Genomic DNA, 22,210 nt, shown 5'->3' with positions numbered 1-22,210 from the left:
TGTTCAAGCTTGTGTGTTCATTAGTTATCTGGGATTTTAGTTATCTTTGAGATAATTTGTGTGTGTTTCCGTGTGTGTGTAAACAAAATGGAATATCACCCGATTAATTGTTTAATGACTAATTCAATTCGACCGCTTTACTGCTTTCTGCTTTCTGTCGCCTAATTACAAATGAACATTGTTGCACTTACCTGCTAAGCAACTACAAAATAAATTTAAATGCATAACTAATTGAGGGAGGGGGCCAGAATCTCAGTTTCTCAGTTTCTCAGGGGGTAACCAGTGTCGAGTATTGAGTGTAAATATTTATGAGGGGGGATAGGCCAGGTAATCGCTGCATGAACTCGATTAGATTTCTGTCTCTCTGTCCGTCAGGGAGTGCTGGTACGGGTTTGTGCGTATAAGATTCGTATTTGTATTCATATATAAGTATTTATGTTATATGTATTTATGTATGTTGTGTATTTCCCATATGTCATTTCGTTTAATTGCATTTCAATTGCGTTAGTTCGAGTTTAGTTTAGCTGCGAGTTTTCCCATTATTGTTAGTTATATTTGTATTGGTTATTGGTTTTAGGTTTAGTGTTCGTTTTTATTCATTTGATTTTCAAGTTGCAGCTCGCTCGCTCGCTCGCTCATTTGTTGTTTATTTTTTGATTATTTGTTTAGTGGATTTAGTGGATGTTTGAACACGAACATTTCACTGTCCGTTCGACTGTCTGCCTCTGTGTGTGTGTTTGTGTGCACACATGGATTACCGTTTACCGATTACATTTGATATTTGTTTTAGCTTTTACTGTGTTTCGGTTTTACACTTAAATGTTCTTCCATTCTGCGGTCTGCACTTATTTCTATTTAGTTGCATTTATTTGTGTATATTTTTATACTCGTTTTTCGGAGCATTTCCATTTTATATGCCGTATATGCTGCTGTGTATATAGTATGTATGTATGTATGTATTTCTGTATATATAGTATATATTGCCATATTATTTATGTATAATTTTTGATTTTTGAAAACGGTTTTCCCTTTTGATTTTGCTGCTGTGAAGCCCAGTGTAAACTGTAAACTGTAAACGTTTCTTGAAGCTTAAAACTATTTTGACTATGACTTTGATTAGTTTAGTTATTTGATTTCCCTTTGAATTCTTGTGTTACAACAACCTGAAATTTGATCTTAATCATTTTGCTAGTCGAGTGTTTGTTTGGGAGTTTTGGGGCGGGCCAATAAAGAAAGGATATTCCTTTGCCCTGGCCCCAGGAGATGGGCGGAAAGGAGAGTTTCGGATATACAAATACCTATAGTATATGGTATATAGGATGAATGGATATTTTCTGTGGCTACCTTTTGTATACATACATATATGTAGATATACAAATACATATAATACTGAACATTGAGGTACGACTTACGATTATCATTCTTTGAATACACACCACCGATTGCCTGGTATTCTGCTTATTGTATTTTCTGATTTAGTGAAATGTTAAAATGGAAATGCCGAAAACATACGAGTACGCGCGCGCGAATACGAGGTTGTACGAGTAGGAAATTGTGATTTGATTTCGATTTGTATATGCATGTATATTTGTTTTATATACTCTATAAAAAACCTATAAAATCATACAAAAAACCATATGCATATATGCAAATTATTTGTCACAACATTATTCTCACACACACTCGAAAATTTGTCTAACTAATTTTATCTTTTGTTTTCCGTGTAAATATTCCCCACTTTAGGTATACGTTTTGTTAGGTATTTATTCTGTTAACCCTATAGAATGTTGGCCAAAATCCCGCATTGGGCCAGCTCAGTTGCAGTTTTCCTTCATTTCGCTTGATGGGTAATTAAAATTTGTTGATTTCATTCGCAGACACCACTCCTGACTGCTGCAGACATCATCTGCGGAAACGTTGCCAGTGACATAGTTTTCCCATGTTCTTTCAGCTCTCTCTCTCGCGGCTCTACTAATAGTTGGTTGGTTGGCGACTTCCCTTCAACTTTCTTCTGTTTTTTTTACCCCTGTTTGGTATGTGTGTGTGCTAGTGCATATAGTTTTCTTTCTCTTGTGCTTCTTGTAATTTTGTCCCCCCCATCTATGTATGTATCAACTTGAGTTGAGTTTCAGTTTGCCAGTAAGTTGGGGATGCATGTCTCTTGGTAGTTTACTTGAGTGCGAGTATGAATTTCAACTTTAGTTTTAGTTTTATTTTCTCTGCTCTTTTGCGTTTTTTGTTTTGTTTAGCTTTGTTCAGTTGTTGTTTTCCTACGTAATTACGGCACTTGAGTATTGTGTGTGCAACGCGGCGTATATGTACGTAATATGTTCTTCATGGCACCCCTTCTTCGTGTGCCACATGACGGAACATCCGCACATTTTCTGTGTAAATCATGGTGAAATGCTCGGCTACTGCAGCTTAAACAATTAACTAGAAATGGTGGTGGCACACACATTATGCAACCACCTCACCTGCATCATCCTCCAGCCTCCATTCTCCTTGGGTTTCTGATTAGTTTTGGTTTTCGGTATGAACTACGGTACTCTAAAGAGCCAAAAACTACGCGCGGATCTAGGGTGACTTACATGCTAAACACTTACACAACGAGTACGAGTAGCGAGTAACGAGTGAAACTGTTTTGAGTTTTCTATACGATTGTGGTTTATGGTTATGCTCTCTTCCCGGGGTATTTGTAGATTGTATATACTGTATACTGTATACTGTATACTGTATACTGTTAGGTCTTTGATTTCAATCCCTTGTGTTTGAAGTTCGAGTACGAGTATTTTGGTTATTTGTTTGTTATGTTTAGGTTATGTTAGGTGTTGCTTTTTGCATTGCGTTTACGTATATCTGAGCTGAGTTCGGTTAAAATTAGTTTGTTGAGGCATTCGGGTTGTTGTTGCTGTTATCTTTGGTTGCATTCTGAGTGGATTCAAATAACTCTTCTAGTCTACGTAGATACGTTCCCTCCTCAGTCCTCTCTCCGTGACAGCCCAGTGCCAGTTCTGCGCTTAGACGTGTATCTCGAAGTAGTCGTGACAGTCGACACATCCTCCGGAATCGCCGCCACCCATCTCTGGCACGAATCCTATCCCTCCCGTGGCCGTGGGCTGCGCACTGACCACCACCATGCCTCGGGGCGTTTTCTTCCGCGTGCGACTTTGCCGCACGCGGGACTTATGCTAGGAGGGTCTCTTCTGGTACAGACAGTCAATGCATGTGGTGTACTCGGGCGCCGAGGAGCTCAGCTGGTAGCCACCCGCCTGCTGCTGCGGATCGTGGGTGCAGCCTCCTGTATATCCAGAGGGTGGTCCATAGCCACCAATCTCGGGCACATAGCTGACATACTGCTGCGGCTGGTGCTGGTGCTGGTGTTGGTTCGGCGGCTGGTGCACCGGCATTGGCTGCCTGGGCACTGGATCGTAGATGGGCTGTGAGAACGTGTTCTCCGCCGACTGGGATCGCAGCGGTCCCGAGCTGTAGACCACGTAATTTCGATCCGGAGAGACTCCATACGCCCGCTGGCCATAAGAGCTGCTTGTCGTGGTGCTGTCCCGCGATGTGGAGCGCTCCAGAGATTTGCTCAGGCGACTGCGTCCGCCACTGGTTCCACTAGTTCCATTGCCACCACTGGCATACCGACCACTGGGCGCTGCGGCCACATAGTGATCGCTGCAGGTCTGGTTGTCGTAGACCGGATAGTACTGATATGTCTCCTGGGGGCGCGGTTTGGTGCCCGTCTCGAAGCTGCCGTGGGCGGACATGCTGCGCTTGCGAACGCCGTAGGGCACATCCAGATTGTGATCGGATCCGCCGTGGCTGTCGAAGCTGCTGCGAGGCGAGTGCCGGAGACAGGTGCTGCCCCTGTCCGGGGAGAGATGATCCAGGCTGCTGCGTGGCGAGATGTGCGGCGAGAGCGTTTCCACGCTGCACACATGCGATGGTCCGCCCTTCTTCAGGCAGCTGCGATCGGGACTCTTCGACTTGGCCGGACTGGAGGGGGGCTTCAGTATGCCCGGAGCCGGACTGGTGTGCTTCAGAATGCCACCACCCTCCGAGGATCGGCGGGGACTGGGAGTGCGTCGGCCGCCCGAAATGCGATCTTGAGAGTTGTCTCGCGACGAGCAGACACTCAGCCGCTTGCCCTGATCGCTGAGACTCGTGCGCGGAGACTTGATCTTGATGATGCGCACCGGGGAGCTGCCCTGGGACTTGCATCGGTCCGGCGATATGTAGATGCTCTGCCGCTTGCCGCTCTTCGGCTTCGAGGAGACGGGTCGCTCCGGGGACTTGGCCTTGAATATCTTGTCCACCTTCTTGTCAATCACCACGATGTGGGAGGCCAGACCGGAACTGGTGGTGGCCTCTTCCTCGGTCTCATCACCGGAACGCTCCGATGGTCCTGTTGTGGTGCCGGTGCTGTCCGACTCTGTGGCAGGCCGCGACGGCGACTCAATATCCACGATCACCGTCTGCTGGGTGTTCTCCACGATGGTCTGTGGCTCTGGCGACAGACTGGAGTCGTTCTGCTGCTGATCGGCCGCCTCTTCGCCCAGATCCTGCGGATCGAAGGCCTTCTCGCGCAGACCGGCCATGTAGGCCATAATGTCACAGGTGCCATCCGCCAGATTCTCCTGCTCCAGGTCACTCAGGTGCTTGTCCATGAAGCGAGCTGTGGCGTCTGTCTCGGTCGGTTCTCGGTCACGGTCTCGGTCACGTCGTTGCTTATGCAAGGACTCCCTGGCCTGGCCCACTGCATGGTGCTGATGGACTACCGCCACCTGCTGCGAGGCGGCCAAACGCTCCGCCTCGCTCTCAAATATCTCGATCACCTCGATCTCCTGCTTGGGCGACTGTCGGGGCGATTGACGGGGCGACTGACGCGGGGACAAGTGCAGGGTCTGGTTCTGTATCTGTATCTGATTCTGGGTCTGGGTCTGGGTCTGTGGCTGATTGGGGTCGGAACTGGCGAATAAGCTACCACTACTGCCTAGACTTATATTAAAGGAGGCCGCCACCTGGGCGGCATGCGCCTCGGACTCGGATCTCGAGTCCGTCTCCGACTCGTCGCTGGGCTTACCTAGGTCCTTCATCAGCACCGGCTGGTAGCTGGCCGGCGGATGCGATGATTGTATCAGGCGCGCCTGGCTCCCAGTGCTGCCCACCGAGAGTGTCGATGTGGTGCTACAGGATTCAGATGCGGATGCGGATTCGGGGCGAGAAATGGAGAAATGCAGAGAGCGTAAGGCGTAAGGGTCGAGCAATAGTCGAGGAGCGTTTGGCTCTTGGATCTACGGGATTTACCGGAGCCTCGCACTTACCTCAGCGTCAGGTGATTGGGCGTGCGGCCCAGCGTGGCCTTGGGCCTGATTGTGCCCTGCTGTGAGTCCTCCTCCCCCTCTGACTTTGTACCCGGATCAATTCGCTCAATGTCGCTGCTGTGGTGATGCAAGTGCGGCTGCCTGATTGGCGGCGGTGGTGGCTCCCTTGGATGTGGATGTGGGTGGGGATGTGGATGCTGATGAGTCTGCTGCTGCTGCTGCTGCTGTTGTTGCTGTTGCTGCTGCTGCTGTTGCTGGGGTTCTATGGAGGAGTAAGCGATTTCTTTATGGCATGAATGTGTGTGTGATGAAGCGATGGATGGAGCGTTGTGGCATTTGTTAGCGAGCGAGTTAGAAAGCGGCTGGGAGGAAGTCAGTCACTTACCTGTCACATCGCCCACCGTCTTGCTGCGGCTGCGGAAGCCACTCGGCTGCATCGGCTGGCCGTGGCTGTGGCCAGGGCCAAAGTGTACGCTCGGCGGCAGATCGTCTGCCTCCTGGCTGCCCGACAGATTGTCATAGTCGATGTTGCCCGCCGAGTGCCGCTGCGAGCCAGATTTCTTCTTTGGTTTTCCCAGCGTGTGAGAGCCATGAACGATGGTTATCTGCGGGAAATAGTCGGATATTAGAAGATCCATCCAGAAGACTGCAACCCTCTGGGGTTTACCTGCTGCTTGGGTCGTTCCAGGGTCTGGGAGTTGCCGGCATAGCCGTGTCCGTGCCCGCTCATCCCCTGCGAGGAGTGGCCTGAAACGGAGCCAGAGCTGCCGCCAAAGTTCTTCATGGGAATTGACATGTTCCGCACGCTCTCGCGTATGATCTGGCGTATGGTCTTGAGGAACGCGTTCCGGAAGTCCGCGGTGCTGTTGGACAGCACGTAGACCTTCTCGGAGCGTCGCTGCAGCTGCGAACGCAGATGGATGAGCTCCCACAGGAAGTGCGAGTCCATGTCCTTGGCCGAGCTGGCACGCACCTGTACCTCGGTGACGGGTATGAGCACTTGGTAGCGTATAATCTCCACCTCATTGGTGGCATTCTTGCTCGAGACGCCCTAAGGGAAAGAGAGATGTAGTTTAGGATTCTTCTTAAGGGGTTTTCCCTCCTTCTTTTCTTACCATCAATTTCTTCTTTTGTCGCAAGCGCTCCTTACAGAGGAACACAACCGCCGACTTGAACACAAAGCACATGGCATGCAACTCAAGTCCCTTCTTAATCTTGCCCAGAAAATCGGAGATATTGAGCCACTCGACACCGCCATAATACAGCAGGTCGCCTGTAAGAACAAACAAATAAAATATGCATCAGGCAATGTTCAGTTGATGTTCTGTTGTTTGTAGATCTCACCTGGACTCAAATCAATGGGCTGCTTGCAGGACTTTTGATGCTGCCTGAACAAGTGATCAAATATGGCGCCGTATTCCTCGTGGATGCGCTGCATCTCATTGATGTGCTCGGCAACCTTCTCCATGCCCTTAAGGGCCTCTACAAAATGGAGCAAAGAGAGATTAAGATGTAAAGACTTTTTCTGTTGTACATGGAAGTATGTAAAAGGACCTACCACACAGATGTACGTGCTCGTCAGCCCGGGTATCGGTTAGATTGCGCATCTGCTGGAGCAGCAGCGGATACTTGAGAATGCGCTGAATGGGCTTGATCAGATACGACTCCAGGGTGCTGCTGTGCTGCTGCTTGGGATTGCGTGCCGCCAGGAACTCCTGCAGGGCATGATTGCCTTCATCTGGGTGTGGCAGTGGCAGTTGCAGATGTAGATGGCAGATGGAAAATGTCAGTGTAGAGGGGCAAAATGGAAATGTAAATTGAGACATTTGCCAAATGATTCGATTTCAATGGACGTTCGTTCGAGTCGGTGTAATTAATTGCGACGTTGGCCCATTAAGGACGATGAGAGAGAGGGCGTACCGAGGCGGGCACAAGGATATGCAGTTACAGGGATAACGGCAAGGCACGGCACGGAATGGCACGGCATGGGATGGCATGGCATTGGCAACGTCACAACGTCGACAAGAAAATGTCATTAACTTGTTCTTATTGTCAGCCGAGCAGCTTTTGATAAAGGCAAAGGCAAAGTCAAAGCCTGTCTGTAGCAGGAGCGGGAACAGGAGCGGGAGCAGATTTACGTCTAATAGCGCCTGTCGCTGGCTGCTTGTCCTTCTGCCAGTCTGACAAGTCTCCCGCTCCTGTTCCTGCTGCCCCTTCTCCTGCTGCACGTAACGAAGGCACTTAAGTGCACTTCTTGCTATAATTAATTATCCTTTCAACTTTTTGCATAAAATTTCATGCAACAGCCAGGCGCAGTGAACGTTGTGCCACGTTCTCCCTGCCACTACTGCTGCCCCCCTCCTGCTCCCACGCTGTTAAGTGGATGATGGCGCTGCCTTCCCCCCCTTTTGGGTTACCTTGACAACGCACTGAAGCTCTGGAGCTTAGCTCATTGATTGCAAATATTGTGCATACATTTTTACCTCCAACGCTTTTGATTAGCTCTTCCCAGGCAGCCAATGCCAATCCACGCACACGGATACCATGGATCCCATTTGCCTCAATCAATGTTGCCAGGATAGTTTCGAGTGTGTGTGTGTGGAGTGTGGAGTGTGGAGGGGAGAAGGAGCTGCCAGAAGGATGTGGTTGCCACAGGTAAAAGTGTGTGTGGGGGTGGTTCCTCCTCTGTTTGCTTGGGTGTTTTTAAGCTTGGACTAAGTCTAATTTAATTATGACATGTTGCAGCCAGTCCCCCATCCCAGCCGCTCTTTCTCTCAGCGCCAGCAGTGCCTTTTATCCGCCTCACTGCAGCATTAGGCCACTTTCTTTCTCTCCCTTTCTCTATATTCCCGTCACCCTCTGTTTCTTTCTCCTGCCACACACAACACGCACACACTGGAAGTCTCTGCCCCTGCCTCTGCCTGCTCCTGTGGCATAGTTTTGGGTCTCCATTTGTAAGCGTGTCATAATTCTACAAGTTTAATTAACAAAAGATACTTGACAGTTGCCGCTGCCACTGCCACTGTCTCCTGCCTTGGCATGAATATGAATATGCTGCCACCCCTCAATCTGCCACAATGGCGGCCCCCGCCTTATGCCCTGTTCCTCTCTTTCCCGTTACAGTTTTGTTGGTTGCCATTTGCGGTTGTAATTATTCATTTAACTTGCAAATCATTTTAAAGTGAACGCCTCGTCGTGGCCGTGGCATGCCACACAATTGAAGCGAATAGTTTGCCAATTGTTGCCGCACAGCCGGGTTCGGTTGGGTTCTGGGGCTCTGTTGTTTAACTTGCAAAAGTTTCTTGCCTCAACTTCAACTCAAATAGACTTTGACTCTTGACGCTGATTGCAATAGGTGGGAGTTACAGCTACAGTGCGTTTCGACAGCATAAGACAGTGGAGAATGTTAATTTGCACCCCCATCTGGGCATTCCTTTTGAGATATTCCCTGATATATGTAAATGGAATGCGCATTTGATTTGTCTGGGGAAATACTCACTCGGATGCAGGACCTTCTGCGCCTTGCTGTGACTTGCACAGAACGATGAATACAGCTTAAAGTGATTCACATAGTACAGAAAGGCCGAACCAATCGCAAAGAGCACATTCTGCAGAGGGAAATACTCATAGATATAGTATACCAAATAGGATATTATTGTGAGCACTCACCCTGAACTGTCCGCAGTGCTCGAACTTATTAAACTCCGGCTCTAGATCCAGCGACTCCTCGAGATTCTGTAGAAACTGTCGCTGGAATGTGACGATCTCGTGTATGTTGCCAAACAGCGCATTGATCTCGGCATTCGAGAGGAATGTCTCCCGCTTCATCGGCTCCAGATAGTGCTCCAGCAGATTGTTCAAGTGCTGTATTCAAGATTGTGATTGTGGATTACTCTTCGCGTTCAATAAATTACAAATTACGGGACGGGGCAAATACTTTTGGAGGGACAAACAAAAATGCATAAATTAAATTAAAAAATCAGCGACCACTGTCTGCGGAGTGGATCCTTTTGGAGTTGGAGTCTGAGTCTGAGTCTGTGTCTGCGTCCGACTCCTGCAGGCCACAACAATTCCCATCGGAGTTGGCCAGCGGTTCTGCTCGGTTTGGCGGATAAAACTTTTTAGTTTTTGCAAACTGGCAAAAACATGAAACAAAAAACAGAAAAAGAGACTGGGCTGGGCTGGGCAGAAATACTCATACTGTAGCATCGCCACAGGCGCGCGCTTTCATTTGGAACAATACTTCCGGGCAGGCAGCGAGTGCGGAGGAGGAGGAGGCAGCCACAGCCAGTGGGCCACGAGGTTGGCTATGGAGCAGTCTATGCTCCGCAGATAAGACCCGAAGCCATCGCCATCGCCGTTGCCGTTGCCGCAGCGGCGCTTTACATAATTTCTAAATTATAATAATTATTTGTATGCTTCCTGGGCCCAGGACCCTGGCTTCGACGGTGGCTTAAAGCAAACAGTTGGTGGGCGTGGCGTGGCGTGGAGCCTTCGAATCAGGGGAAACAAAGTCCGGGACACAGTTAAAGGATTAAAATTTGCATTTTTAATTGCAAGCGGACTTTTGTTCCCCTTCTATCCCATCCGCCTTTTGGCCTTCAGACTTCAGACTCAACTAATGAATACCCGACGACTGTGACTGTGACTGCGACTACCACCGACTGTGTGGTCGATGGCCAGGATTTGGTTGATTCCAGGGGGTGGACTGTTGGCGAGTGTTAATGGGTGGGTAGGCTGACTTACCTTCACATAGGTGCGCTCCGTGTCCACCAGTTCCATGACGACTTTGCGTAGCTTCTCCGCATCGGTTAGCTGCCGTGATGGGGTCAATGCCGTTGTCGACACCGATGAGGTGACAGAGCCTGTGGGGCTCGATTTGCGTGTTTCCTGGGGTGAACGACAAAATCCGGTAACCTTAACATGGGGTTCATGTTGTCAGGTTCATGTTGTTGTTGTTGTTAGAGTTGTTGTTGTTGTGTTGTGTGGTGTTTGTTGTAGTGTTTGATTGTTGCATGATGAGGAGAGAGTTTTTGTTGTTGTTGTTGGTTGTTTGTTGTCGTGAAACGAAAAGGAGCAAACCCACACAGACACAAAGAAACACACACGGAAAAGGACACGGAATAAAAGAAACAAAAAAGAGATGCGAGCGCATGAAAAAGGAGACACCAAATAAATGGCAATAAACAGAAAATGAAGTTAGCAAAATGACAGAAGATACAGATAGACAGGCGATAGTTTATACTAGTACGAGTAATACCAGCAGGAGGAGCAGCTATCAGGGCAGGGCAGGGCAGGGCAGGGCGGGGCGGTAGTGGCTCATTCTGTGTAGAGGGTGCCACTTTCAAGGAGACTCTAACTCTGAGACATCTGCGGTTCTAAATGACTGTCACGTCCTTGTCCAAGTTGTCTGTGTTCTCCTCTGTTCTGTTCTCTTCTGTGCTGCAGCGGTGCGCCCTATCCATCCCCACCCCCACCACCAAGCGCTTTCTGTTCGTGCAGCCTTTGGTGTGTGTTGCGGCTAAAGTGTTTTGTGGCCACTCTCTCACTCACTCTCCCCTTGGTGTGTTCCACCATTTGCTTGCTCCGCCTGCTCTGCTCTCTGCTGTTGCGGTTACAAGCACATTTGGCACTGACAGTTGACGCTTGACGGTTGACATACAGTGGGTGTGGCACATGCACAGCGAACATCTCTCATGGGAGGCTCCTCCGACTGCCATCACCCCTTCCTGCTTGTGAATAAAGATGTTGATCCAGGAGATGTAGAAGATGTAGGAGCTGTGGTAGAGCTGGCAACAGCATCCTTCTTCCTTCAGAGCAGCCAGGCCAGTCTTCTACTTAAGTCATTCCTCTCGATCTTTTCGTCTTTCGTTCTATCTGTATCTCTTGACTTTTTCTCATATTTGCTTAGCTCTTCTTCTTGTGCCCCTACTTGTGGCACACACACACACAGAAAAAGTGTTAAATGGAGCATTCCTGATAAATTGACTGAGCAACAGTGGCAGTGGCACGCAGCAGAGTGGCAGCAAAATGAATTTGCATTGTAAATGCCTAAACAAACAGAATTCTAACCGAAAAAAGGTCTTGAACTTGAGTCAACAATTGGAGACACACAGGACACTGACAGTGAGTGTGACAGAGAGAGTAGAGAAGAGGGGAGGAGATATAAAGTGTCTAAGAATTGTTGAAAATTACTTGGATTACTCGGGGCAAATGGCATCCATTCAACTATTTATGGCCTTATCCCCCAATGCAGTTTATCTTGCCAGGCAGCAGCCGTGACAGCGTGCGAAATCCGTTTGTCACGCTGCCATCACTAGGATAGTACGGTAATCTCTCTGTCTCCGTCTCTCTCTCTCTCTCTCTCTCTCTCTCTTTCTTCCTTCCTTCTGCCATTCGTATCTTTCTCTTTTTCTTTTGCTTGGGAATTGCAGTTGTCATTGTTTGGCCTCGCATTGTGGAGACATTTCACTTTTATGCAGTTGCACTTTGTGTATTATTACTTCTCTCTGTCACTGTGTTTGCCTCCTCTCCACCACCTTATCCTGCTCTCCCTCTCTCTCTCTCTCTGCTGCAGCTTGTTCTTGTCTACTTTTAACTGTTTTATTGTTCTGCATTTTTGCGCTGCGATGCTGATTTGCATAAGCGACGCCGACCCAAAAGCCAACACAGACGACGACGACGACACCGTCAAGGGGGTAGACGGGGGAGTGGAAGGCTGTTCTACGGCCTGGCCTCCAGGTGGAAGCTTATGGACTCAGGTGGTAGGACACACACCACTGGTGTGGCCGTGCCAACATCTGTGGCAGTTGCAGCTGCTGCTGCTGCTGCTGCTGGCCCAAAGATGAAAAATTTGAAAATGTCTTGAATTTCAGTCTAGGCCTCTGCCTGCGCTTCTCCCCTCCCCTCTCACTCTTTTCCCCTTTTTGCTCTTCTCTGTGTGAAATGTCAACTTGAATTAAAAGGATTCCTTATATAACACGCCACCCACTGCCCCCTCCCTCTCGTCGTTCCCTCTCCGCTCAGTGTGTTTGTGTGTCACAGTGTTCAAGTATCATTAAATGAAGTGGGTTTCTGCCAGTTTCGAGCACACTTGGGGAAAGCATATCCAGAAAACAAAGTGCATTCTGTGGCATCTTTGCTTGTTGTTCTATCTGCCGTCACTGTCCCCTAAGTCCCCCATCCCTGTACCCATCCCCACTCCTCTTGTCTAGCCTCCGACCCACTGGGCAAAGCGCAGACACATTCGTTGTTGTGCTGTTCAGTTGTATATATACTATATAGTGGATATCCTTGATATTTTTATGCCAGGCACATTTCTATTTGTGACGTTTATTTTTCGTCCAGGGCTTGAGCCTCTTGACTGCTGCTGCTGCTGCTGCTGCGACGGCGGTGGGCGACCGACCCAATAGGCCAAATTTGCCATGACATCTTGAGATGTGTCGAGACGACACACAAACACAACACACGCCTCGTTCTTTTCTCTCTGTGGCTCGCCTTGGGGCCAACTCTGGTATCTTTGGTATCTCTGGCAGCCCCCCGCCGTCCGTTCTTCTCACTGTCTTCACTCTTCGTGTACGCAGCACGCAGAGTACATCTCGCTCTCTATCTTTTTGTGCAAATTTCAATTTGTGCACATTTCAATCACAAGTGCTCATTGGGGAGTGGAGGCGTACACAGAAGGAGGAGCAGAGCATCTTCCATTCACCACTTTCCCATCCTCAAGCTTAAACCCAAACCCAAACCCTTTGGTAAGCCTCCGTGTATCCCTTCGCCTTCGTCATGTTTGGCGCTCGTTTTAATAGTTTCCGTTTCCGCTTTGCGAGTTCAAAGCAATTTGATTTGCCTTCCAAGTGGCAAGTTCCTGTGGGATACTGCTGCAACTACGACTCGGGGAGGTGGGGGGACTATGAGGGGTACCGGGGTGTACAGGGGGGTGGTGCCAAAAGTGGTGCAGGGCAGGGTTACTAAGTAGGGTGGGTGCTGGGGTCATGGCATCGAGAGAATTGTGTTTGCGTTTTTCCTTTATCCATATTTCTTTTCTTTTGGGCTCCTTTTGCTTTCCCCCTTTTCCGACTCCCCCTACTTACTTGCTCTGCGGTCTTCAGCAGATTCTCAATCTCAAAGCTGCTCGTACGCGACGTGGGCTTGGCCACGCCCAGTCCGCCAACGACAACACCGCCACCCGACGCCATTTGGGCGGCCACCATTTGTGGGTCCACGAAGGAGGGCGCCGGCGAGCTCTCCGCCTCCGGCGAATACAGATCCTTGCCATTGCCATCTGCGAAACAAAAGCCAAAGATAACAAAATGCGGCGATTAAGTATTAAGTATTATTATCTTTATCATTATCATTGCTATTATTATTTTTGCTATTACTATTTTTATCATTTTCATTTTGTTATTATTAGTTTCCGCAGCCCATAATTAGTTGTATGTCCCCACTCTCCGGCCACTGCCAGCCACTGGTCTTGGCTTTGGTATCGATTAAAATGTACAAACAAACATAAATAGATATGTAAACATTTTTATATGTATACCCAGTAGAGGGTATGTTTATTTTGCCTTGGTTAGGGAGATGTTCTTTTATTTTGATCGTGTTTGCCTCGCATTGAGTAAATGTGTGGAACACGCTCGGGTTAATACAATTAATATGAATATAAATATGCATTTTTAGTAGGTGGCCTGTGTTTTTTTACTTGATTTCCGTTCGGTTAGTTCTTGCTTGTTAATTTTAAATTCCATGTTTGTGCAGTAAAAAGCGCACGAAGGAATTTTAATACTGGCAAAAATGGCACGCGTCCTGCTTCCGTCTCTCTACCCACTGCCATTCCCTTACCATGGGACCGGCTCAAAGCCAAAAGTAATAACGACAAAAAACAGCCAGAAGCAACAACCACAGCAACAGCAGCAGAAACAACAACAACAACAACAACAAGCCGTAATGATTATTGCTGCAATGTGTTTGCCACAACGTCCACACTCACATAGAGAAAGAGAGAGAGCACGAGCGGGGGAACTAAGGGGAACCAAGAGACGCTTTTAACCGAAAAAAATTTATGGCCCATACACAATGGTACTCGTATGTGGCCAGGTCCTATATCTACATACATATATATTTCCTATATATAGCTACTAGTGAGTATATTTGTGTTTGTCTCCATGTAGTTGGAAGTAGTTTTTCCCAGCACCCAGGAAGCATTTAAAAGCCATGTCCTTGAACAACCGCCTGGGTGTCTCCGTCCACGTCCACGTCCACGTCCTGGTCCTGGTCCTGGTCTTGGTGTCTTGTCTTGTCTTTGCCTTCCGTGCATGCAAATTTTCGGTAGAAACAAATTTTATGAACACTTTCCTTACACAATTTGACACCACACCACACACGTGTTCGTCCAGGATACGAGTATTGGAAATTGCCGTCTTATAAATTTCAGTTTGCGGTCTGGTCTCCTTTTGCCAAATTGCACGTAGTCCGGGCCCTGGTCGTTGTCTTGGTCGTAATCCTCGTCCTGCTCCCTGCTCCCTGTTCCTGTTCCGTTTACTGTTCCTTGAGCTACAGCTAATAACTTCTAGACGTGCCAAGCTGAATTTGTCGATGGCAAATAACTTTTTCAGTTTTAGTGGCTTTAAATAAAGTACGAGGACTACGACTAGGACCGCAGCTTGTTTATGGCAGGAGATACGCTTGAGAAGACCTCAAGTTTGGGAACTCTTTAACCCCCGACCCATGAAGTGAAGGATACTACATGAACAACTTGGCAAGAAGTCCTCTGCTGCATAGTTTCTTTTGGGGTTAATGATCCCTTGAATGGTTACCAACTTTTGTGTGATATTTGACTCTATTTTTAAGGGCAGTTGCTGGTTTGCTTAGCCAAAAATGTTCATGTTTTTGCGTATTTAATATTGTTAATGGCTAAAGGAGTTTCTTACTTTTGATTGAAACAGAGAGGTGGAACAGAGTACAAGAGGCAGATTTAGCTATGTTGATATTTAAATTACATTCATTGCTGCAGGCTGAAAAATCTCATAAGAATTTAGACATTTATGTTTATAATTCCTTTTGTTTTGGTTATTGAATTACATTCACTTATTTTCACTGCATTCATTTGGTGCATGATATAGTTTTAGTTTCAAAAGTAAGCTTGAAAATTGTATAATTGGGTGGAGGGAAAATCTGCCTTTGATAGAAATAAATGAATCTACAATTATTTGGTTGGTAAATTAAAACAGAAAATCGTATTGAATTTCATTGAAGAAGCAAAGCTCTCTGCCTATAATTGCGGATTATTTAATAGCCTTGCAGCGCTCCTTTTTGGGGCCATGATTCTGATTGCACGAGTGCCAGTGGTGGAATCAATCAACAATTTCGGTGGAAAATTTAAGTACTGGGAGAGGAAAAAGGCTCTCTGTAATCAGTTCACTGCCCAAAAACCCCACTGCCCCACACACTTTGATTGTTCCTTTTTATGTTCCCCTTTAAGCTGTGTCTGTTCTCTGTTATTGCTCCTCCCACTCCTCATCTCGTTACCAGCTCTTCCCATATGTGTGTCAAAAAAAAAAACGAAGGAATAAATATTAATACGCACACATACTCGTATATATTATATGTGATTCTGCGGATATCTATATGTACATACATATGTACATACATATATCTGTGCATATTTGTACGTACAGAGAGTCATTTAATTTCTGCTACGATTTTTGTTGTGTTGTTGCATTATTTTGTTTTATTTTAATTCTTTTTTTTTAGTGTTTCGTTCTGTGCTTTTTAATTGTTTGCCGCAACAACAAAAGTTTCATTCTGTGTGCAACACACACGAGTGTTCTTCCTGCTGTTGTTGCTGTTGTTTTTGGTCTCGTACTCGTTGCTGTTGTGGTCGTTGTTGTTGGTCTCGTACTCGTTGTTGTGGTTTTTCTCGTTATTTCTGTTTTTTTTGTAGTTGTTTGGCACACCCTTTCATTTTGTACCTGAACTTTAAGGCAGTGAAAGGATTAACTCAAAAACACATAAACTCTGTTGTCTCATTATAAATCTGATAAAAATCGTTATTTATATAGTTCAAAGGGTATCCCCTAAATCAGCTAGGGTATCAGTCACTTCTATTCTATTATTCTTGTGGAATTTTGTTGTAGTTTCGCTACCGCTACCGCTGCTGCGTCTGTTGGGTTTTTAATTGTTTTGTGTTCTTAGCCACTTCGGCTTTTTGAGTGCAGTGGGTGTGTGTATCGTTGTGTGTGTGTTTGTGTGTGTGTGGCTGCAGTTTGTAATCCTGTAATTATGTAGTTTTGTTGTTGCGAAACGACATGCCACCCACTTCCTACAACAAACCCTGCAACCCCTCCTCGGCAACCCGTTCACTTTCTCTGTCTCTGTCTCTCAACCGGTTTACTTATTGATGTAATTGTTGTTGGTACTACTGCCTCTACATCTCTCTCACTCTTATGCGCCCAGCCCTCTCTTTCACACTCCAGCACTCATTCCCTCTCCATCGCTCTCTCTCAGTCTCTCTCTCTCCCGTTTGCCTGTTGTCTAGAGGCAGCATTAAACGCAAAAAAATATAAATTACTTTAATGAACTTTACAAATTCGCATGCGCGCCCGGAAATGCGCTTTTTCGTTTCCGTTGCACAAACTCACACACACACACACACACACATATAAGCAGTGAAAGAGGCAAAATGAGAGAGGGAGAGAGAGAGAGGTGAAGCATGCACCTTACGTCAAGGCTCATGGCACACCGCGACCCCAGACACGGACACGGAACCGTAACCATAGCCGTGATTAGTCTGCTTTTGTTGTAGCCAACCGAGCTGATGAATGTTGCGTTGCGGTTGCTGTTGTTTATACTTCGCTTTTTTCCCAACGTTTTGGTTTCCGTTTAAATGTTTTAAAATGGCCAAAATATCCCCACACTGTAACCCCATATGGGTATGTGGGCTTAATGCTCTCTTTTCTGTATGTTTCTGTACTTACTCCAACCGGGCGCCGGAACAATCAGTCCAGTTATCATCTCCTCGCTCATCACGGGCGGATCTGTCGGCGGCGGTGGACACACCAGCGAATCAATCATATCATCCGTCACACGCATGATCCCCACTAGATCTGGTGGCTCTGTGCGGGAAGACCTAAAGGGGGAGGCAGGGGAAAAAAGAAGAAAGAACAGTAAGGAAGGGACTTTTATTTTGATTTTGTGTATTTGCATAATTTCCGTTTGTTAACCCTCGAAATCAAACAACCGAAACGTATAGAAACACCTGAATTCGGACTCCGTAGCGACGGTTTTTGGTTTAGGGGATTGGTGAGCTTGGGGCTTGGGGATTGGTCGCCGACGTGACCTTTTTCTGTGTCAGTGCGCGAAATTAGCAAAAGATGCGGAAAATGCTCGCAACGTGCATAATTTGAATGGAAAATGGGAGAGAAGGTGGAGCTGAAGCTGAAGCTGGAGACTGGGAGCCGGAGGAGCTGGGGGGAGCAGCGTTTGGTTCCACAAACGCTTAGCACAAAAGCTTTCTGTTTTCGTTTTCCATAAAGAGAAGCTAATTAGGCTATCAAAATGCCGTTCGGCTGGGGCCAAAAGGTGATGACTGGCAAGAGAGCTGTAGTATATGGAGGCGAGGCAGGACGTTGTGGGAACGAGGAACGATGAACGATGAACGAGGAGACCCGTGCTGGTCAACGAAACGGAACAAAGTGCCTCACGAACCAGAGAGAACGAACGTGGCCTGGCAACGTGTTTGGGTTTTCCTCAACCCCATTTGCCTCGTTTCCACAGCTTTCCAGCTGCGGCTTGAACTTGTTGTTGACTTTGCTGAAAAACTATAAAACCAAAAATGGTTCGAGAATGTACATGGAACATTTTTTGGGTTTAAACATCGTTGCTCCTCCTTTTTTTTCTACTCTTTACTCTTTTGCTCTTCCTCAACAATTTTCTCTCCGTTTTTTTTCTGAACTTTGGATTTTTTTTTGTTCAATTGTGACGAAACAATTTTTGCTTTTGGTTTAGTTTCAATTTTTTGTGTTGTGTCGAGACGGGGTAGAGGAGGGTCGAAATGGGAACTTCTTTGGCTGTAACATCATCAAAAATTGGCAAAGCTTGTCGATTGTTGACATTTTGGGTGGCTTTTGCCCCCAGGGCTGGCTTTTCCTCTCCCGAAAAACTTGATGTGGTCTGTGGCAGAGCGGTTTGAGTGGTCCTCTGTGACCAGTGGAAAAGATACATGCATACGGACACACATAGATGGCAGCCTGATTGCATGTAAAGGATATGTTTTAATTAACATCAGCATCAGTACCGAGTCTATGGGATACTTTTTAATTTTGAAATGGTTATTAGTACAGGGTTAATCCGCATGGGTCGTACTCTTTTTATATTTTGCATAAATATAATTGAAATGAAATCAGCAGAGGCGTTCGTTCCAGTTCCCGTTCTCCCCAGAGAACAGCCCAGGCTTGATTGGCCATCAAAAAGGCCACAGCAGAGTGCATACAAAAACACAATGGGGAACAATGGCCGGGATATAGCATTACACTCTGTCACGGCCCACACCCATCAGACAGGCCAGTCGCTGTCTGATCATCAGGCGAATGCCGAGCGCTAATTGACAGCCAGAGCAGGAGGCCAGAGGACAAACGACTAAAATAGTTAATTAATCCATATAACTGAAATTGAAACAATGGAAGTCGGATGCCTCCCTCCAGTAGATAGCCCCTAGATAGCAGCCTACAATATATTGTATTTCATGGATATCCTCGTGTCTCCATTCAGGTCGAACGAAGCAGCCAACGAAACAGATGTTAAACAGAGCATAAACAAGGACTCTGACATAACTTACCGCATCATCATGCTGAGCGATTGTTCCTCCTGCAGGACGCTCTCCAAGTACATCATATCTAGATCGGATACAATTGCCCCATTGATGACCATTATTTCGTCTCCTTTGATAATGCCTGCAATTGGATAGACAGCATTAGTGGATGCTGCACATAGATATGTACATATATGTATGTAGCTACAGCTACAATACGTGTACGAGTAGATGTTGCTTGCGAGCAGGCAGCGATTCTGTTCCAGGTATTGTTCGTTTTTGTCTCTGTGTTCTGTTCTATGTTCTGTGTGGTTGAGGATACGCTTAGACAATGGAAAACCTGCGGGGGAGCTGTATGATAGCAAGGGGGACAGCTCCTAATGCTACTGCAATCAAGGTGGGGCTTCGGGAGGCAACGGGAATCAATGTCTGACAATTGTGTGGCTGCTGCAGCTGAAACTACAGCTACAGCTGCTGCTGCTGTATGCGGACCACTGACATCTTTTATATAACAAACGATAAGCGGAATGTCTTCAGCTGCTGCTGCTGCTGCTGCTACTTCTTTCTATAAAACAATAACAACAAGAGCATTGTGGTTTTTTGCATTGTTCATACGCCACGTTATCCCTTCGTCATCTCTCTCTTTCTCACCCACACACACACACACTCTTGACTCTCTCTCTTTCTTTCTTGTGCTCTGCGTTCGTTAGCATTTTCTACTTTGTCTGCAGGACTCGTGTCTCACATGTGTGAGTTTTCTACAACATTTATTTTACCCATGGATGTTGGTTATTCTCCGCCTGGCTTCGACCTGTCTCACTTTCCTCCTACGCCTGCCCCACCTGCCCCATCAGCAGCAGCAGAGTGCCGTCTTCTTCCTGTTGACGACATGCATTCAAGTTGCAGTTGCTACATTGCTTGTGTCGCTTATCATTGTTGGTGCAGCACCCAGTACCAGCGACAACATTTTCTTAAGGCAAAGTTCGATAGACAGATAAATCGTATGTGTGTGTGTGTGTGTGTGTGTGTGTGTGGCGTGGTGTGGCATGCCCCGTGGCAGTATTTTATGCGTTACCTCTGGCTGGCTCACCTACGACATCTACTGCCATCTACCATCTACCATCTACATACATATGTCTTCTCCTTTGCGACGTCTCTGTGCTTCTGCATTTGTTACAATTTAAACGGAATTTTACATCTTAATGCTGCCATCGCATGACACATGCGATTTACCATATAAAATGCATATATATATACCTTTATCCATATATGTATATTTTTATATTTTTCCCTTGTACTTTTACTTGTATCTCGGGGATTGGCATTGGGTATGGCTGGGGGATTATTTCTGGCTCTGGCAATAGACAAATTTTATTTATATTGCGGTGGCTTATCCTTTGCGCTGCGTTCCCTTCCCTGTTCCCTTCGGTCTCCCTTGTGGCATGGTGTGGCATATGCATGGGTTGTCAACACGTTCGCTCCCTTTTTGCGGTTCGCTGGCTACAAGACTCCAAAGAAGCTTGAGCAAATTGTTATTCCGTGTTTGCCAAATGCTTTGCCACGCTTGTTGCAACGCCAAAGTTGCGCCACTCGAGCGGCTCAACTTTTGTGCACATACTGCCCCAAGAACCCTAAGAACCCCAAGACTCAAAGCCAGTTGCAGTTGGAAGCCAAATCTTACAGGGCTTTAAGGCTGCTGCTTCTGTTTGGAGTGCGGAATTCGCCTTCTCATCAAAGCCAACGCCTTTCTGTGTCTGTCTTCAGTTCGTTACCATTCCACAATTAGCTGGGGAAAAGTGGCCAGAATTTTCCGCTTCTGTACCACATTTGCATTTGAATGCTGCGGTCAGGATTTGTTTTTGTTTTGCTCTAGCTTCGGGGCCAGCAACTTTTGTGCAATTTACTCCTCGTAAATGTTGTCTGGTTGGCCCAAGCTTCGGGCTTTGTTCTGCGGTTGCTGCTTAAGAGCTGCGTCTTTCGACATGCTAATAGCCATTAAATTCAATTGTACTCAGCCACCGCTCTCGGCTCCCCCTTTCTTCGCTCTCTCCCTTCTCCTCAATCATCTCTATCTCCGGAGTGCGGAAGAGAGGGAGAGGATAGAGAAAGTTTCCTATTGCGTTTTGCAAATGTAAATGCGAGTCCTGAGTCCTTAATTTATGCATACACACGCCACTACAATGAGTGCGGATAGGGAAAGAGAGAGGGAAACACCCAGAGGCAGATAGAGAGAGTTGGAGCTGGCTTAAAGCTTCACTTAAAGCATGTTCTACATGTCTTATTGGTAACTAATCATGCAAGTGACACAAAGCTCTATATTTGATGCTTTGAAATCGGAGTTGGAACCTTCTAAAGGTATTCCGAATGCAAAGTTTCCACTTGGGGAGGAATTATTCTAGGGTGGAGGTGGAATTCCACGCCATTTAATTATGCAATTGTTTTAGGTACTGCCCCCGTCGCTCCCTTTTCACACCCACAGCTAATGCAACATTTGCTCTATCGGAAAACTCATTAGCACAAGTCTGCACCGACTGACGGTATTTACCTTTCATAAATATTTGATTTTTTTTTTGCCACTCCGGCGGTTGTTGTGTTTTTTCCCCCTGTTTCTTGCAGCGAATTTCGCGTGCATTGTTTCATGGATTTTTGATTCGTTGTCGCCTTCAAAACCAACCAAATGAGCGCCACTCTCGCACTTGCACTCAACGTGCTTAATGAGTTTTCTGCTGCTGCTGTTGCTGTTGCTGCCACTGGCATTGCCGCTGATGCTGCAAGGAGGAGCGAGAAATGTTCTTTCGCTTCATCACTTTGCCAAGTGCAGCATTGCAGTTTTCCTACCTGTCCCACAGAGGCAGCAAGGATGTCAGTTCCATAATTTAAGGCGCTGTTCTAGTGGCATTTCGACTACATCCACTTGACTCCATGTCCTCGTCGTCCGTCCTTCGCCCCGTGCCGGCGAATGCAAATGCCAACTTAAGTTGATTTTAAGTGATAGAAAAACAACAGCAGGAGAAGGAACCTGAAGCTGCAGCTGCAGCTGCACCTGAAGCAGGAACAGGAGCCGGCTAAGATGTCGCTC

The 22,210-nt window shown here is 46.9% G+C and overlaps 1 protein-coding gene across 17 annotated transcripts in view; it reads right to left on the bottom strand.

Annotated features, from left to right (window-relative positions):
• LOC117895018 overlaps positions 1-22,210 on the bottom strand; it is a 95,672-nt gene that overhangs the window by 4,912 nt on the left and 68,550 nt on the right. For 7 of the 17 annotated variants that reach the window (XM_034802371.1, XM_034802374.1, XM_034802376.1 and 4 more), the window contains 13 exons: positions 19,159-19,273; positions 17,300-17,451; positions 13,418-13,608; positions 10,074-10,244; positions 8,997-9,191; positions 8,827-8,935; positions 6,886-7,065; positions 6,672-6,809; positions 6,443-6,600; positions 5,995-6,378; positions 5,713-5,932; positions 5,328-5,610; positions 1,711-5,190 (listed from right to left, as the gene is read on the bottom strand). In XM_034802371.1, the coding sequence (XP_034658262.1) occupies positions 3,189-5,190; positions 5,328-5,610; positions 5,713-5,932; positions 5,995-6,378; positions 6,443-6,600; positions 6,672-6,809; positions 6,886-7,065; positions 8,827-8,935; positions 8,997-9,191; positions 10,074-10,244; positions 13,418-13,608; positions 17,300-17,451; positions 19,159-19,273 (4,298 nt within the window). In that variant the 3' untranslated portion in view covers positions 1,711-3,188. Of the gene's footprint in view, positions 1-1,710; positions 5,191-5,327; positions 5,611-5,712; positions 5,933-5,994; positions 6,379-6,442; positions 6,601-6,671; positions 6,810-6,885; positions 7,066-8,826; positions 8,936-8,996; positions 9,192-10,073; positions 10,245-13,417; positions 13,609-17,299; positions 17,452-19,158; positions 19,274-22,210 lie in introns of those variants that run through there. The other 10 variants (XM_034802383.1, XM_034802386.1, XM_034802384.1 and 7 more) reach the window with 5 other exon arrangements.

This window comes from Drosophila subobscura, chromosome J (genome assembly GCF_008121235.1).
Source record: "Drosophila subobscura isolate 14011-0131.10 chromosome J, UCBerk_Dsub_1.0, whole genome shotgun sequence".
NCBI lineage: Eukaryota > Metazoa > Arthropoda > Insecta > Diptera > Drosophilidae > Drosophila > Drosophila subobscura.
This window is presented reverse-complemented; position numbering and strand designations above follow the sequence as displayed.